Source organism: Diaphorina citri, unplaced genomic scaffold (genome assembly GCF_000475195.1).
Source record: "Diaphorina citri unplaced genomic scaffold, Diaci psyllid genome assembly version 1.1 scaffold236, whole genome shotgun sequence".
In the NCBI taxonomy this organism is placed as follows: Eukaryota; Metazoa; Arthropoda; class Insecta; order Hemiptera; family Psyllidae; genus Diaphorina; species Diaphorina citri.
Window position 1 is genome coordinate 78,747 of NW_007377673.1, and position 15,663 is coordinate 94,409.

The window sequence follows — 15,663 nt, forward strand, 5'->3', positions numbered from 1 at the left end:
TTGAATCGAATAATTCACGGAAAGAAGGGTTTCTAACTTCTAACTTTCTCGAGGATTTAATTCGATATCGATGAAATTCAGCAAAAGTGTTGGCCATTGAACTTTTCCTACCCCTCGGAATCATCAGATGAAGGAAATTTTCTCGTTGGACTTCGGACCCCATAGGACTTTTTCTGAGTTCTACAGTTCTTTGAACCATAACTTGGTTACCTCTATCATTCCTGATAGTGATTTCGTATCAGATAGATAGCCAATAGTCATTAGTGTTGATGTTATCATGCATGGCCAGAAGATCTGAAATTCCTTCCTGAATTCTGCTGATGGCAAACGTAATGCTTACCTCATATACATAATGAATTTTGCTGATGGCAAACGTACTTTTATAGGTGATCGGAATTTGTAGGAACCATAATGCTTACCTCATATTCTCATATACATAATGAATTTTGCTGATGGCAAACGTACTTTTATAGGTGATCGGAATTGGTAGGAACCTACTTTGATATGTACATACTTATTTGTTGGCTCTGTTTGGAACGTCCCCTAAGGTCGCTACTCACAACTTAGGTACGTGTCTATTGAATCGAATAATTCACGGAAAGAAGGGGTTTCTAACTTCTAACTTTTTCTTTCGATCCCTTCGCTGCGCTGCCCAAAGTCCATCTTCTGCCAAGGTCTATAAATCTTGACATTTATAGTCCAACACCTACCCCAATGTAGGCATACGATTGTCAAGGCCACGGTTAAGTACATAAATGAGTAAGAAACTATTTGATATTTTCCTTAACAGTATTACTAACTTATTAAGTTCAGTTTCCTAATTGTCAAACACACTTGTATGCAGATGATGTGTGCAAATTCACTTCCGCAGTTCATGATAATTCTGAACAGAATGTTTCAAAGTCCAAACATTAAAAGTCTTCTCTTGCTGTTGATGCTAACAAAGTCATTTGTTTTCATTTCTAACTTGGACGGTCAAATTTTCTCAAGTGTACAGTCCAATGTGACTGGGGCCACAATTGGAGCTTAAACGCGGTTTAACTCTTGCATTTACTGGATTCAGCTTTCAAACCATACACTTCGAGAATCGTATGAGCACAAACGACTATTTTTACGGCAAAAGCCAGCACAAACGTAGTATAAGCAAATAGACAAACGTAGTACAAGCAAATAGCAAACACTGAAATTCCGATATGGCCGTTCTTGTTTAAGGCGTTAAACTGGCCAATCTGACCATAATTTATTGTTTTAATACTTTTTTTTAAATAGGTTTGACAGTGGGAACTGTAAATTCTATGGTCTTATCGTCCCGAAATCGAAGAGAGAAAGAAGACAGGATAGGAGAAAGCCAGTCGTTCCGAGAACGAACATTATTCCATCAGGATAAAATCCGCCCCGGGCGGGAATCGAACCCGCGGTCTAGCGCTTACAAATAGAAGTACGGTACTATAGTATTAAAGAGAGGAAAATCTCCTATCAGGACCTACCTGTGGAAGACCTTTCCTGTATTTGGAAATGGGTTTCAGGTTGCTGTTATCTTTGTTGGCATCTAGATCCAGAGTTGGTAGAGTGTCATTGTTTGGGACTTTGGGTGGAATGTCATCAAGACATTCGTGGCTGGATTCCCTGAAAGAGATGAAAAAGTTCAGTTGAAACTGGATTCAGCTTTCAAACCATACATTTCGAGAATCGTATGAGTACAAACGACTATTTTTACGGCAAAAAACAGCACAAACGTAGTACAAGCAAATAGACTCCTAAAAACACTGAAATTCCGATATGGCCGTTCTTGTTTAAGGCGTTAAACTGGCCAATCTGGCCATAATTTAATCTTTTAATACTTAATATGCCCGTTGCTCAACGTGGTATTACTCGACCACGGAGTTCGCGTACTCCTATTAAATGGGGCTCAACCACTTTTTTTTTTCTTCGCTGATAAAGGAAGTTTGAAACACGCTGATCTCAATAGAAATGCTTAAAATTTCATTTGAGGCTTCCTAAGATGAGAAATCTTCGTTTCGTGGTATTACTCGACCACGGAGTTCGCGTACTCCTATTAAATTTAGTATTTAACATCTAGGTATTTTAAATTGAGAGTGTTTATGGGACTATCACTATTATGTTGACGTACTGTAAATAATAACAAAGAGTGGTTATCTGTTTATTTATTTATTTAGAGTGAAAGTGATCAGAAGTTCCAGAATTGGATACAAAGTACCTATACCTACGAGAACCCATTTTGATGACAGAGTGCTGAAATGGTGCATATCACAATAGAAACTCCAGAGTAGACGTCTCTGGTGAAATGCATATATGCATTACGAATATATACGTAAACTCTACATGTATCTATCATCCTTTTAGACATAAACCTAATTATCAACTAAAATTTTTATGAAGTTTCCTATGCCATTTTTAGATTTCTAGTCTTCAGACACCAAATCACCTAGCAAGGTATCAACCAATATCTTCGTACGTTAGCTTCATTCATTCATTCATTTGTAGCGTCTTCTATTCAGAAGGTTGTTGTATTTCTTCTACTTTTCACTTCCACTCGGTTTGTCTGCCATCCTCTTTACTTCTTCATATCACTTCTTCACTTCGTAATACCACCGTGGATTGTCTCAGGATCAAGTTCAAGCTGAGATTGACCTGGCTTCTGAGTTCATAGGCGATTTCGTTTTCAAAGTGCCGATATTGTCTGGTTGAAGTATCACTCATTGTACCTATCACAGAAGTATTGAACTCAGTGTACCAATTGAACTGTATGCCCATAAGCCAAACAGACTACCTATCATAGTAGGTACCTATCAACATTACGAATATAAACTCTACATGTACCTATCATCCTTTTAGACATAAACCTACTTATCAACTAAAATTTTTAGGAAGTGTCCTATGCCATTTTTAGATTTCCAGTCTTCAGACACCAAATCACCTAGCAAGGTATCAACCAATTTCTTCGTACGTTAGCTTCATTCATTCATTTGTAGCGTCTTCTATTCAGAAGGTTGTTCTATTTCTTCTACTTTTCGTTTCCACTCCTCTCGGGGTGTCTGCCATGCTCTTTACTTCTTCATATCACTTCTTCACTTCGAGTTTCACCACCGTGGATTGTCTCAGGATTAAGTTCAAGCTGAGATTGACCTGGCTTCTGAGTTCATAGGCGATTTTGTTTTCAAAGTGCCGATATTGTCTGGTTGAAGTATCACTCATTGTACCTATCACAGAAGTAGGTATTGAACTCAGTGTACCAATTGAACTGTATGCCCATAAGCCAAACAGACTACCTATCATAGTACCTATCGAGCTCTTTGCCCATAAGCCAAACAGACTAGGTAGCTTTGTAATTGAACACGACTATAATGGATAATAGAGTATGGATCTTGCCCATAAGCCAAACAGACTAGGTAGCTTTGTAATTGAACACGACTATAATGGATAATAGAGTATGGATCATAATATCGAGGGAGGGTCCAAACAGTGATGTAGCTGGGGGATGCTCCAATTTTTCCGGAGTCCACCCATAGTAAAAGATTCCATCCCCTAAATACAGCCCTGATAGGTGACGATATTCTGGCATATTTGGTGACGTTAATTTTGAAAATAATTCAGCTAACTATAGCATAGATCCATTTCCATATTTTATCGAGGGAGGGTCCAAACAGTGATGTAGCTGGGGGATGCTCCAATTTTTCCGGAGTCCATCCATAGTAAAGGATTCCACCCGCTAAATACGGCCCTGATAGGTGACGATATTCTGGCATATTTGGTGACGTTAATTTTGAAAATAATTCAGCTAACTATAGCATAGATCCATTTCCATAGCTGTTGGGCATTACGACTTACGGGTACTACGTGGTGAAATACAAAGGAGACTTCTCAGAATTCAGATTGAGAATTCGTAACATTGCTCGGTAATGCAATTTCTTTTATAGGTGCATTAGTAGGTGCTTATCAGAGAGCGAATTGGGAAAATCGATTGTTTTCCTTGCGGAAAAATTTCCAAGCTGATATCTGGCCAGTAATAGGCTCTGACATGGAATATGCACGTATTAGACGTAGGCCTATCAATACATCAATAACCTATGGAACAAGTATTGGGTATAGGTGATATGATAACTAATGATATAAGTATTGGTTTATTACTTTATTGGTATGGGTGATAATTTTTTTGGGTAGATAAAATTGATATGGTCGTCGTCTTCTTCTTCTCTTCTTGTTTTCCCGTGTTCAGACGGGGTCTCCGTTCTTCGTTACAATCTCAATCAGCCCTGGCCCTGGGGTGATGACTGCTTTGGGCTGGTATTGGCTACCCTTCGCACTCAACCTTTGCTATTTCTTTAGCAGGGGAAATTTAAGGCTGGTATCCTCCCTATTTAAAGTCCCCCAACCAGACAGGATTTGTTTCTGTCGGACTTGAGAGAGCGAGAAATTTTGTTCATCAAATCCAGAAAAGGCTGTGAGCTCCGAATTTTTTTCACCTGAGTGTATTTGAGGTGAGGCCTTTTGTGTGGTCATCGCAAAGAGCATGACTAATAGACATTATCTCCTTTATGATTTATGATTCTCAATTCTAATCAAAGGAGACACATAGTAATCTAACTAATGAGTCCTTTTATCGCCCTTTGTTTTACTTCAGCGGTTCATTTTATTTGAAAATTGGAAATTTGTAATGGTTCAAGCTCATTTTTATCTGGACGGATGTCTGTCTATCTGAAATCTGCTGCTTTCTATTTTGGATACACACACGGTACACTGTACACTCAGTATCGCCAGGTCAACTAATGAGCTGATTAAAACATCAGCGAAAAAGGTGTGTTTGGCAGAAACAGCCTGTGAGTTTATTATACATATATATATATAAAAGAAAAAAAAATGAGAGCTCAATCTTTGTCTTTGTCGTTATCCTACCCTCTACCGTCTACATTCAAAATTTAAAGGCAAATAGTCACCAAGGAAAAAAAATCTTCTTCTTGTAGTGCATTATCCGTTATAGATGTTGACGACCAGCTTGGCAAGTTTGATTTTATTTACAGCTCTCTCTCTCAAAAAAAAAAAAAAGAAAAATTAGAAAGTAAAAAAAAAAAGATCAAAAATATTTACCACATGTTGAAGTTTCCGGACAAAACAGACACTCCGCTGAAAAATCAAAGGCACTCCCGGTTTTTATCGACCGCGCGCGGATGTAGAACGGCAAACTCCCGGAAATCGTTTTTCACGAAGATCGATAAACGATCTCGCTCCAATGGAACGGGCACATGAAACTCTGAGACCGATCTGAGAACGTGTTATCGCGCCATTAGATGAGATGCAAAAACTGCCAGAAATAGATGATGCAAAGACTGCCTACTGGAGCTTTTTTCCAGAAAGAAACTGAATAATCTCGGCCGTTTTCCGCATTTCTTGGCACCGGTTTCAATCCATGTACGAGTGTCTTGTGAAGTACTTTTGACAAAATGGTCAAAAGTACCATTATGTTGGTATGTTTCCCTTTGGCTTCTTGTTTTCGGCCCCTTTACGAGAGTGCTTTACTTGGTCTAGTAGACAATTTATTATATTCAAGAAAATATCTTCTCTAAAGATATTATTAGATACTACCGGTTTGCGGATGCTTAACTTTATATTAAAACTGTGAGGCGCTTATTTACCCTCTTCATTAGATGGTCACTGATGTGGATGTACCTGTCATTTCACCAATTAATTAATGTCATTTATTATAATCGATACTAAACAAATACCCATTTTCACTTATATCGTTGTTAAAATGCTGACATCATTGCCTGAATGTTGCCAAATACATCCATATCAGTGTCGTCTGGAAGCTTCAAGATTAATTTCCTGGTATTTCTACGCATTGTCCACGAGCTTTGCTGTCCTCTTATATCCTTTCTTCTTCTTCTTCTTCTTCTTCTTCTTCTTCTTCTTCTTCTTCTTCTTCTTCTATTTATTCTTCCACCTCCTCTTCTTTGTCATCTTCTTTTTATAATTCTTCTTCTTTGTAAGAAATGTCTTCAAGTATTCAAGTTGTCATTAATTTGTAACCATTATTTTTGTTTTTTTTTTATGTTTTTTTTCCCCTTGATATTTTTCTAGTGACATGTCTAATTATGCACGCACTTTATCGCTTTTTCTCAGAAGAAGGGGTTTTCGGGCCTCCTGCGTTATATTTGAGATGTATTTACTAATAAGTATGATGACATTTACTAAGTAAAGCTATTTTTAAGCCGGAGGCTGTTGGTGCCAGGCTCAAGGTGTTTCAAAGTTGTTATTGTTTTGATTAAAATCACTTTACATAAACTTGGCGTTTCTATGGATTTAGCTATGTGCTTCTTTTCTTCCTCCTCGTCCTTCTCCTCCTCCTTTTCTTTGTAACCAGAGAGCCAGAGACTATTTTAAGGAGGGACTTCGGACGTCCAAAGTGTTATTTATTGCCGGTGTTAATATCTCTCGACATTTGACATTCCTAACATGTAATTACTTCTGCACGCGATTTTTCTTACATGTTTGAAGACTTTGGAAGGTGTTTTTGGGCCTCCTGTGTGATGACATCCACTAAGATGGATATATTACCTATCTGCTGATGCCTACCAGTACCAGTTGAAGATATTCTGGCATATTTAATGCCGTATGGACGCCAGAAGGTACTCGTGTCGGCATAATATACATGCGGGATGATGAACAGACTGTGCTTCTGTGCTATGCCTTGGGCGAGCCACAGTTTTTATCACTTTAATGATCACACCAATATTCATAGGTAAGGTGATAACACTGTTTTGTGGTAACAGTGGTTTTTCGTCAGGTTTGTAGATATACTCGTACGTACATATTTTAACACTTTTTCGTTATTTGTTGGCTCTGTTTGGAACGTCCCCTAAGGTCGCTACTCACAACTTAGGTACGTGTCTATTGAATCGAATAATTCACGGAAAGAAGGGGTTTCTAACTTCTAACTTTCTCGAGGATTTAATTTGATATCGATGAAATTCGGCAAAAGTGTTGGCCATTGAACTTTTCCTACCCCTCGGAATCATCAGATGAAGGAAATTTTCTCGTTGGACTTCGGACCCCATAGGACTTTTTCTGAGTTCTACAGTTCTTTGAACCATAACTTGGTTACCTCTATCATTCCTGATAGTGATTTCGTATCAGATAGATAGCCAATAGTCATTAGGCTATTAATGGATAATATCTAATTATGTACATAGGATGTGTAAGTTGCACTATTTATTTGTGCGGATATAATTTTTACAACCTATTTACTTTCAATTAGGTAACTAGTCAATATTTGCTTTACTTACAAGTAGGTATCTAACTTATGTAGGTACATAGGAAAAATTATTTTAAGCTAAGCATAGGTACTCATATATACCTACACGTCATTGTTCGACATCGAGCTAGGTACCTTTCTCAGGTACTTTTCTTAGCTCTATGCTCTATGCTATGAGAATGAAATGATACCTACCTAGGTAAGTAGTAAGTATTTTTGCCATAGCTTTTAATGACATATTAGGTACCTACTTGGTATTTGACAGTCGAGTCGGACCGAAACAATATTTGTAGGAACCTACTTTGATATGTACATACTACCTATTTAGCTATTGGTACCAGGGCCGTATCCAGGATTTTATCGAGGGAGAGTCCAAACAGTGATGTAGCTGGGGGATGCTCCAATTTTTCCGGAGTCCACCCATAGTAAAAGATTCCACCCCCTAAATACAGCCCTGATAGGTGACGATATTCTGGCATATTTGGTGACGTTAATTTTGAAAATAATTCACTATAGCATATAGATCCATTTCCGTAGCTGTTGGGCATTACGACTTGCAGGTACTACGTGGTGGAATACAAAGGAGACTTCTCAGAATTCAGATTGAGAATTCGTAACATTGCTCGGTAATGCAATTTCTTTTATAGGTGCATTAGTAGGTGCTTATCAGAGAGCGAATTGGGAAAATCGATTGTTTTCCTTGCGGAAAAATTTCCAAGCTGATATCTGGCCAGTAATAGGCTCTGACATGGAATATGCACGTATTAGACGTAGGCCTATCAATACATCAATAACCTATGGAACAAGTATTGGGTATAGGTGATATGATAACTAATGATATAAGTATTGGTTTATTACTTTATTGGTATGGGTGATAATTTTTTTGGGTAGATAAAATTGATATGGTCGTCGTCTTCTTCTTCTCTTCTTGTTTTCCCGTGTTCAGACGGGGTCTCCGTTCTTCGTTACAATCTCAATCAGCCCTGGCCCTGGGGTGATGACTGCTTTAGGCTGGTATTGGCTACCCTTCGCACTCAACCTTTGCTATTTCTTTAGCAGGGGAAATTTAAGGCTGGTATCCTCCCTATTTAAAGTCCAATGCTCTATGCTAATCCTCGTCGTGTTCCTCAACAATGCTCTATTCTAATCCTCGTCGTGTTCCTCAACAATGCTCTATGCTAATCCTCGTCGTGTTCCTCAACAATGCTCTATTCTAATCCTCGTCGTAATCCTCAACAATGCTCTATTTTTTTTTGGGTAGATAAAATTGATATGGTCGTCGTCTTCTTCTTCTCTTCTTCTTTTCCCGTGTTCAGACGGGGTTGCCGTTCTTCGTTACAATCTCAATCAGCCCTGGCCCTGGGGTGATGACTGCTTTGGGCTGGTATTGGCTACCCTTCGCACTCAACCTTTGCTATTTCTTTAGCAGGGGAAATTTAAGGCTGGTATCCTCCCTATTTAAAGTCCCCCAACCAGACAGGATTTGTTTTTGTCGGACTTGAGAGAGCGAGAAATTTTGTTCATCAAATCCAGAAAAGGCTGTGAGCTCCGAATTTTTTTCACCTGAGTGTATTTGAGGTGAGGCCTTTTGTGTGGTCATCGCAAAGAGCATGACTAATAGACATTATCTCCTTTATGATTTATGATTCTCTTAAGATAAGGAAAGTAAAAACACACTTAAGTACCCACCTAATGATTTTCTATTCTCATAAAAAGCCTGAAGTAACAGAGGAAACACAACCCACAGTGCTTTTCATTTCAGCACGAAAAGTTTTTGTCTTGTTTTTGCCTAACCACTTTTATTTTTCAGGCGCAACTTGGATATTCAGTTTGTTGTTTGTTTTCCTCTACCTGAATTTTCCCGCGATTTTGTTTTCCTTTTTCAAAATTGGAAATTTGTAATGGTTCAAGCTCATTTTTATCTGGACGGATGTCTGTCTATCTGAAATCTGCTGCTTTCTATTTTGGATACTATGATTCTCAATTCTAATCAAAGGAGACACATAGTAATCTAACTAATGAGTCCTTTTATCGCCCTTTGTTTTACTTCAGCGGTTCATTTTATTTGAAAATTGGAAATTTGTAATGGTTCAAGCTCATTTTTATCTGGACGGATGTCTGTCTATCTGAAATCTGCTGCTTTCTATTTTGGATACACACACGGTACACTGTACACTCAGTATCGCCAGGTCAACTAATGAGCTGATTAAAACATCAGCGAAAAAGGTGTGTTTGGCAGAAACAGCCTGTGAGTTTATTATACATATATATATATAAAAGAAAAAAAAATGAGAGCTCAATCTTTGTCTTTGTCGTTATCCTACCCTCTACCGTCTACATTCAAAATTTAAAGGCAAATAGTCACCAAGGAAAAAAAATCTTCTTCTTGTAGTGCATTATCCGTTATAGATGTTGACGACCAGCTTGGCAAGTTTGATTTTATTTACAGCTCTCTCTCTCAAAAAAAAAAAAAAGAAAAATTAGAAAGTAAAAAAAAAAAGATCAAAAATATTTACCACATGTTGAAGTTTCCGGACAAAACAGACACTCCGCTGAAAAATCAAAGGCACTCCCGGTTTTTATCGACCGCGCGCGGATGTAGAACGGCAAACTCCCGGAAATCGTTCTTCACGAAGATCGATAAACGATCTCGCTCCAATGGAACGGGCACATGAAACTCTGAGACCGATCTGAGAACGTGTTATCGCTCGGAAGTTCAAATGGGAGACTGAAATTGTGGAACGCGTTAGGACTGTAATCAGACTTGGTAAGAGTTTAGAGTTGTAGAGACCTGAAGAGAGTGGTGGAGTAAGGTGTACTGATAAGACTGGAGGAGGTAGACCCATGTCCTGTGTACATCCGATCTACAACCTGAAGAGAGTGGTGGAGTAAGGTGTACTGATAAGACTGGAGGAGGTAGACCCATGTCCTGTGTACATCCGATCTACAATCTGGTGGGAGAGGGAGACTGTACGGATATGTGATTGGAAAAATAAAATTATTTTTTCATATTCATAGCAGTACCGCACCGGTTTGTTTCCCCATTCGGGTAAAAAAGGGAACCTAGAATAGCCGAATAGCCACAAATTTATCAGTCTGAATTTTTACTTTTTTACAAAAAATAATAGCAGTACCGCACCGGTTTGTTTCCCCATATCCCCATTCGGGTAAAAAAGGGAACCTAGAATAGCCGAATAGCCACAAATTTATCAGTCTGAATTTTTTACTTTCTATTACCCTTTCTCTGTCGTAATAAGCTCGCAATTAATTAGTCCCCTAGCTAGACGCTGATCTACTCTCTGTTTATAGTCCCTCAGCCAGTTGGCCTCAAAGCGATCACTCTAAACCTAAAGCTGATTGAGAGGCCGGCGACATACGCCGACCCCATCTGAACATGGGAAAAGGCGAAGAAGAAGAAGAAGAGGAAGAAGAGGAAGAAGAGGAAGAAGAGGAAGAAGGAGAAGAAGAAGAAGAAGAAGAAGAAGAAGAAGAAGAAGAAGAAGAAGAAAATCTTAAATTTAATCAGCAGAACTGTATCATTGTCTGTGTTGTTGTTTTTGTTATTTTTTTTTTGCTATTGTCCTTGTTATTTGTTGTTTTTAAAATTTGGGGTTTTCTGACCTATTGTTTTATCTGTTGTTGTTTTTAAATTTAGTGTTTTCTATTGTTTAAGGTGTTGTTGAATTTCTATTTGCATGTAGGATCTTTGCTGCCTATATTTAGTTTTAACAATCAGAACAGTGGATAGTCTATTAACAATCAGTTGAATAGTATTACAGTAAATCGTTGTTATGGATGGTTAGATTAGTTTTAACAATCAGAACAGTGGATAGTCTATTAACAATCAGTTGAATAGTATTACAGTAAATCGTTGTTATGGATGGTTAGAACAATAACCTATTGATTGGATTGGTATTGTATTGGTATTGTAATACGTGATGTGCGTATGAGTTCGGTTGTTCATTTGCGTGCTTAAACCATTTTTGTCGCTTGGTGCGAAATATGAACGGTGCCTATCTAAAATCTAATGTGCTAAAAAGAAAACTTAATCATAATTATTTCGGAAATTACCTATAAAATTACTGAACAAACAGAGGTCATCAAACTAATTTTAGAAAATTTAAAATCATCTTGTTCAACCACTCAAGGTGGGGATTGAAATATGGCTTTCAATTCTGTGGATCGGGATCTTAAAATCAGCTAAACAAACATAGGTCATCAAACTAATTTTGGAAAATTTAAAATCATCTTGTTCAACCACTCAAGGTGGGGATTGAAATATGGCTTTCAATTCTGTGGATCGGGATCTTTAAATCAGCTCGTCCCAAGATTTTTCACCTACTGCAATTGGGTATTATCGTCATATATTACATTACCTCCAGAGCAGAGATCAATGTGTTAAAGGCCTGGAGTAGAATAAAAGGTATTTGATTGGATGGATTGTGGACAAGGTGTCCCTTATACGTGCATGACAGGAGGTGAAACCACGAAGCCACAAGGTAACTTTCGACCTGGTTCTGGATTAGGCCATCTTCCGAGTATCATTCCATAGTTCCATACCCATCTAGTGGTATCCGCGGGCAGACTGTCCTCGTGAGTCATGTCATTTCCTTTTGAAAGAGAACTTCTTAGGATCGATGCCACTATGTAGGAAAATGTTCTCGCAAGTAAACGGTGCAGCTGAGGGAAAAGCAAAAAAAATGGTTCAGTATTCTCTCATTCTTTTGATCTCTACCGTTCTTGAGTTACTTCTACCCTCAATAGGAGTACGATTGATCTAATCTAGTAGGATCTAATAGAAATAAAATCCATGTGGCCATCAAACAAATTGTGACGTAAATTGTACGCTGCTGTACCCACTGTAAACGGTGGGACGGGGTCGGGCCGAAATAAAGGCCATAGTAGGTAATGTAAATAAGGACTAGATTACTAGATAGTCTAATTACTCACCCATATCGAAATAGGCACTGCCCAGTCCTGCCTCTGCCCTCCCTGAGCGTAGTGCTATTTTTCACCAACTGCAATTGGGTATTATCGTCATATATTACCTCCAGAGCAGAGATCAATGTGTTAAAGGCCTGGAGTAGAATAAAAGGTATTTGATTGGATGGATTGTGGACAAGGTGTCCGATTTTTCACCAACTGCAATTGGGTATTATCGTCATATTACCTCCAGAGCAGAGATCAATGTGTTAAAGGCCTGGAGTAGAATAAAAGGTATTTGATTGGATGGATTGTGGACAAGGTGTCCCTCAAGGAAGTGTTTTAGGGCCACTGTTATTTTTTCTTTCGATCCCGTCGCTGCGCTGCCCAAAGTCCATCTTCTGTCAAGGTCTATAAATCTTGACATTTATAGTCCAAGACCTACCCCAATGTAGGCATACGATTGTCAAGGCCACGGTTAAGTACATAAATGAGTAAGAAACTATTTGATATTTTCATTAACAGTATTACTAACTTATTAAGTTTCCTAATTGTCAAACACACTTGTATGCAGATGATGTGTGCAAATTCACTTCTGCAGTTCATGATAATCCTGAACAGAATGTTTCAAAGTCCAAACTTTGAAAGTCTTCTCTTGCTCTTAATGCTAACAAAGTCATTTGTTTTCATTTCTAACTTGGACGGTCAAATTTTCTCAAGTGTAGGTACAGTCCAATGTGACTGGGGCCACAATTGGAGCTTGAACGCGGTTTAACTCTTGCATTTACTAATCTGATTTCCGATTGGTTGATTTCAAAATGTTCAGCCAATCAGATTGCTAAATCCAAGAGTGTCAAACCACATCCGCAGCATGAACTTTCAGAGTTGAAACAACTCACACAAACTTCGACCATAAATCACGAATAATTCACTGTAAAGTTGACATTTTTGATCATTTCTCTTCAAACAATACCGGATTTGGCCGGACCGGATTTGTCCGATCTATTTATAGATCTTCACATCACAGAATCAGTTAAAGTCGACCGGTAGTTCAAGCTATTTTTAGATCTAGGATGTTCTTTTACTCAAGTAGTTATTTTTAGATCTCACAGTTGTTTACCGTTTGACTTACATATTTATGATTTTCGAGCTAAGATCGAGTAGATTTTATACTTTCGTTGGTTCTTTTTCTTTTAATCAATTCAATTTATGTATTTTTATGTCGTTTAGGACAAATTAATTATGCACAATTAACATTAATTATAATAATATTATGCTATCAGATATTTCAGGAAAAAGTTTATTAATAAATATATTCTAATAATCGATTTCTTCTTTCTTTGCCAAATTTCATCAAAATCGGACAGACTGCTCGAAAATTATGATGAAAACAAAAATGGTCGAAGTCGTAATTTGTTCAATGCTGAGGAAGAAAACTATAACTGGGTTGTTGTCGGTTTTGTTGTTGTTGAAGATGTGGTTGTTGTTGTTGTTGTTGTTGTTGTTGTTGTTGTTGTTGTTGTTGTTGTTGTTGTTCTTGTTGTTCTTGTTATTGATGTAGGTATTTGGAATGAGCAAGATTCAAAGACCTCACAAATTTGATTGGATCGTCATGAATTGAAACTTCCACTCTGTGACGGGAACAATGAAATACACATCATATTTGATATGAATTATACTATGGAACTATTAGGAAGAAAACTCAGCATGATGTCACTTCAACAATGCCAAAATTGGCAACTGCGCCGAACTGGAACATTCTAAAGGTACCAGGTTCGGAAGTTTCGATCTTACTCAAGTTGGTACAAGGAAGAAAAATAACATAGTGATAAGAACGTCGATATTATTGACGGGAACAATGAAATACACATCATATTTGATATGAATTATACTATGGAACTATTAGGAAGAAAACTCAGCATGATGTCACTTCAACAATGCCAAAATTGGCAACTGCGCCGAACTGGAACATTCTAAAGAATCTAAAGGTACCAGGCTCGGAAGTTTCGATCTTACTCAAGTTGGTACAAGGAAGAAAAATAACATAGTGATAAGAACGTCGATATTGTTTTGAAGGTACTAAACTGAGGATTAAGGGACCTCCATACTACGGGTCGATCGACATCCACATCAATTCACTATAGCGATCGATGATCGATCGTCGACTATGTGTGGACATACCTCAAGGAGAGATTAATTATTACGAATTTCAATCGAAGAAACTAGTATTTTGAAGGTACTAAAGTGAGGATTAATTAAGGGACCTCCATACTACGGGTCGATCGACATCCACATCAATTCATTATAGCGATCGATGATCGATCGTCGACTATGTGTGGACATACCTCAAGGAGAGATTAATTATTACGAATTTCAATCGAAGAAACTAGTTTCGGAAGTTTCGATCTTACTCAAGTTGGTACAAGGAAGAAAAATAACATAGTGATAAGAACGTCGATATTGTTTTGAAGGTACTAAACTGCATGAGGATTAGGGGACTATACTACGGGTCGATCGACATCCACATCAATTCATTATAGCGATCGATGATCGATCGTCGACCATGTGTGGACATACCTCAAGGAGAGATTAATTATTACGAATTTCAATCGAAGAAACTAGTTTGGCTTTTAGAATAGGGCGCCATTAGAACTTTTTTACTTTCTATTACCCTTTCTCTGTCGTAATAAGCTCGCAATTAAGTAGTCCCCTAGCTAGACGCTGATCTACTCTCTGTTTATAGTCCCTCAGCCAGTTGGCCTCAAAGCGATCACTCTAAACCTAAAGCTGATTGAGAGGCCGGCGACATACGCCGACCCCATCTGAACATGGGAAAAGGCGAAGAAGAAGAAGAAGAGGAAGAAGAGGAAGAAGAGGAAGAAGAGGAAGAAGGAGAAGAAGAAGAAGAAGAAGAAGAAGAAGAAGAAGAAGAAGAAGAAGAAGAAGAAGAAGAAGAAGTGAGTTCGATTGCCGCCGGGCGCCGGGCCGGACTTCATCCTAACAGCTAAGGTTCGTTCTCGGGACGGCCGGCTATTTCCTATCCTGCCCTTCTCCTCTCTTCTGTGAAATCTCTTAAAAATATAAATAAAAAAATAATTAATAAATAATCCATAAATGACTTGCGAACTTCAACTCATACTTTTTTCCCGGTAGGTACCACATTTTTGCTATCATACCTAACACGTCGATCTCCAGCGGTAGCATATTGGATGTCAAACACAAAACTCCTAACGTTTCAGTAGAGGGTACCACACAGGACACAGGTACGATATCAGGGATATTTCCCCTATTGATAGAGCAATTATTACAAACAAATTAGTCTAAATAATCCAGTAATTAAATCTTGGTCAAAAATCTCCAAAAAACGTGTCCCAAGTCATACACACCAAATAAAGATAAGGCCCATGTGGGTTCTTTCACCTGCTTAGGTATATACAAAAAAAAAAAAAAAAAAAAAAAAAAACGGGGGG

General features: G+C 38.1%; 1 protein-coding gene and 1 long non-coding RNA gene across 2 annotated transcripts in view; both read right to left on the minus strand.

The window, feature by feature from the left end:
- Positions 1-1,516: 1,516 nt before the first annotated feature.
- Positions 1,517-5,280, minus strand: LOC113466267. Its single transcript, XR_003390712.1, has 2 exons — positions 5,107-5,280; positions 1,517-1,626 (listed from the first exon to the last, which is right to left on the minus strand). It is a non-coding gene; the product is annotated as an uncharacterized LOC113466267 (long non-coding RNA).
- Positions 5,281-11,833: 6,553 nt separating this feature from the next.
- The window catches only part of LOC103506446 (indole-3-acetaldehyde oxidase-like), a 34,684-nt gene continuing 30,854 nt past the window's right edge, over positions 11,834-15,663 (minus strand). Inside the window, 1 exon segment of the mRNA XM_008470836.2 lies at positions 11,834-11,950. Coding sequence (XP_008469058.2) covers positions 11,874-11,950 — 77 coding nt within the window. The 3' untranslated portion in view covers positions 11,834-11,873.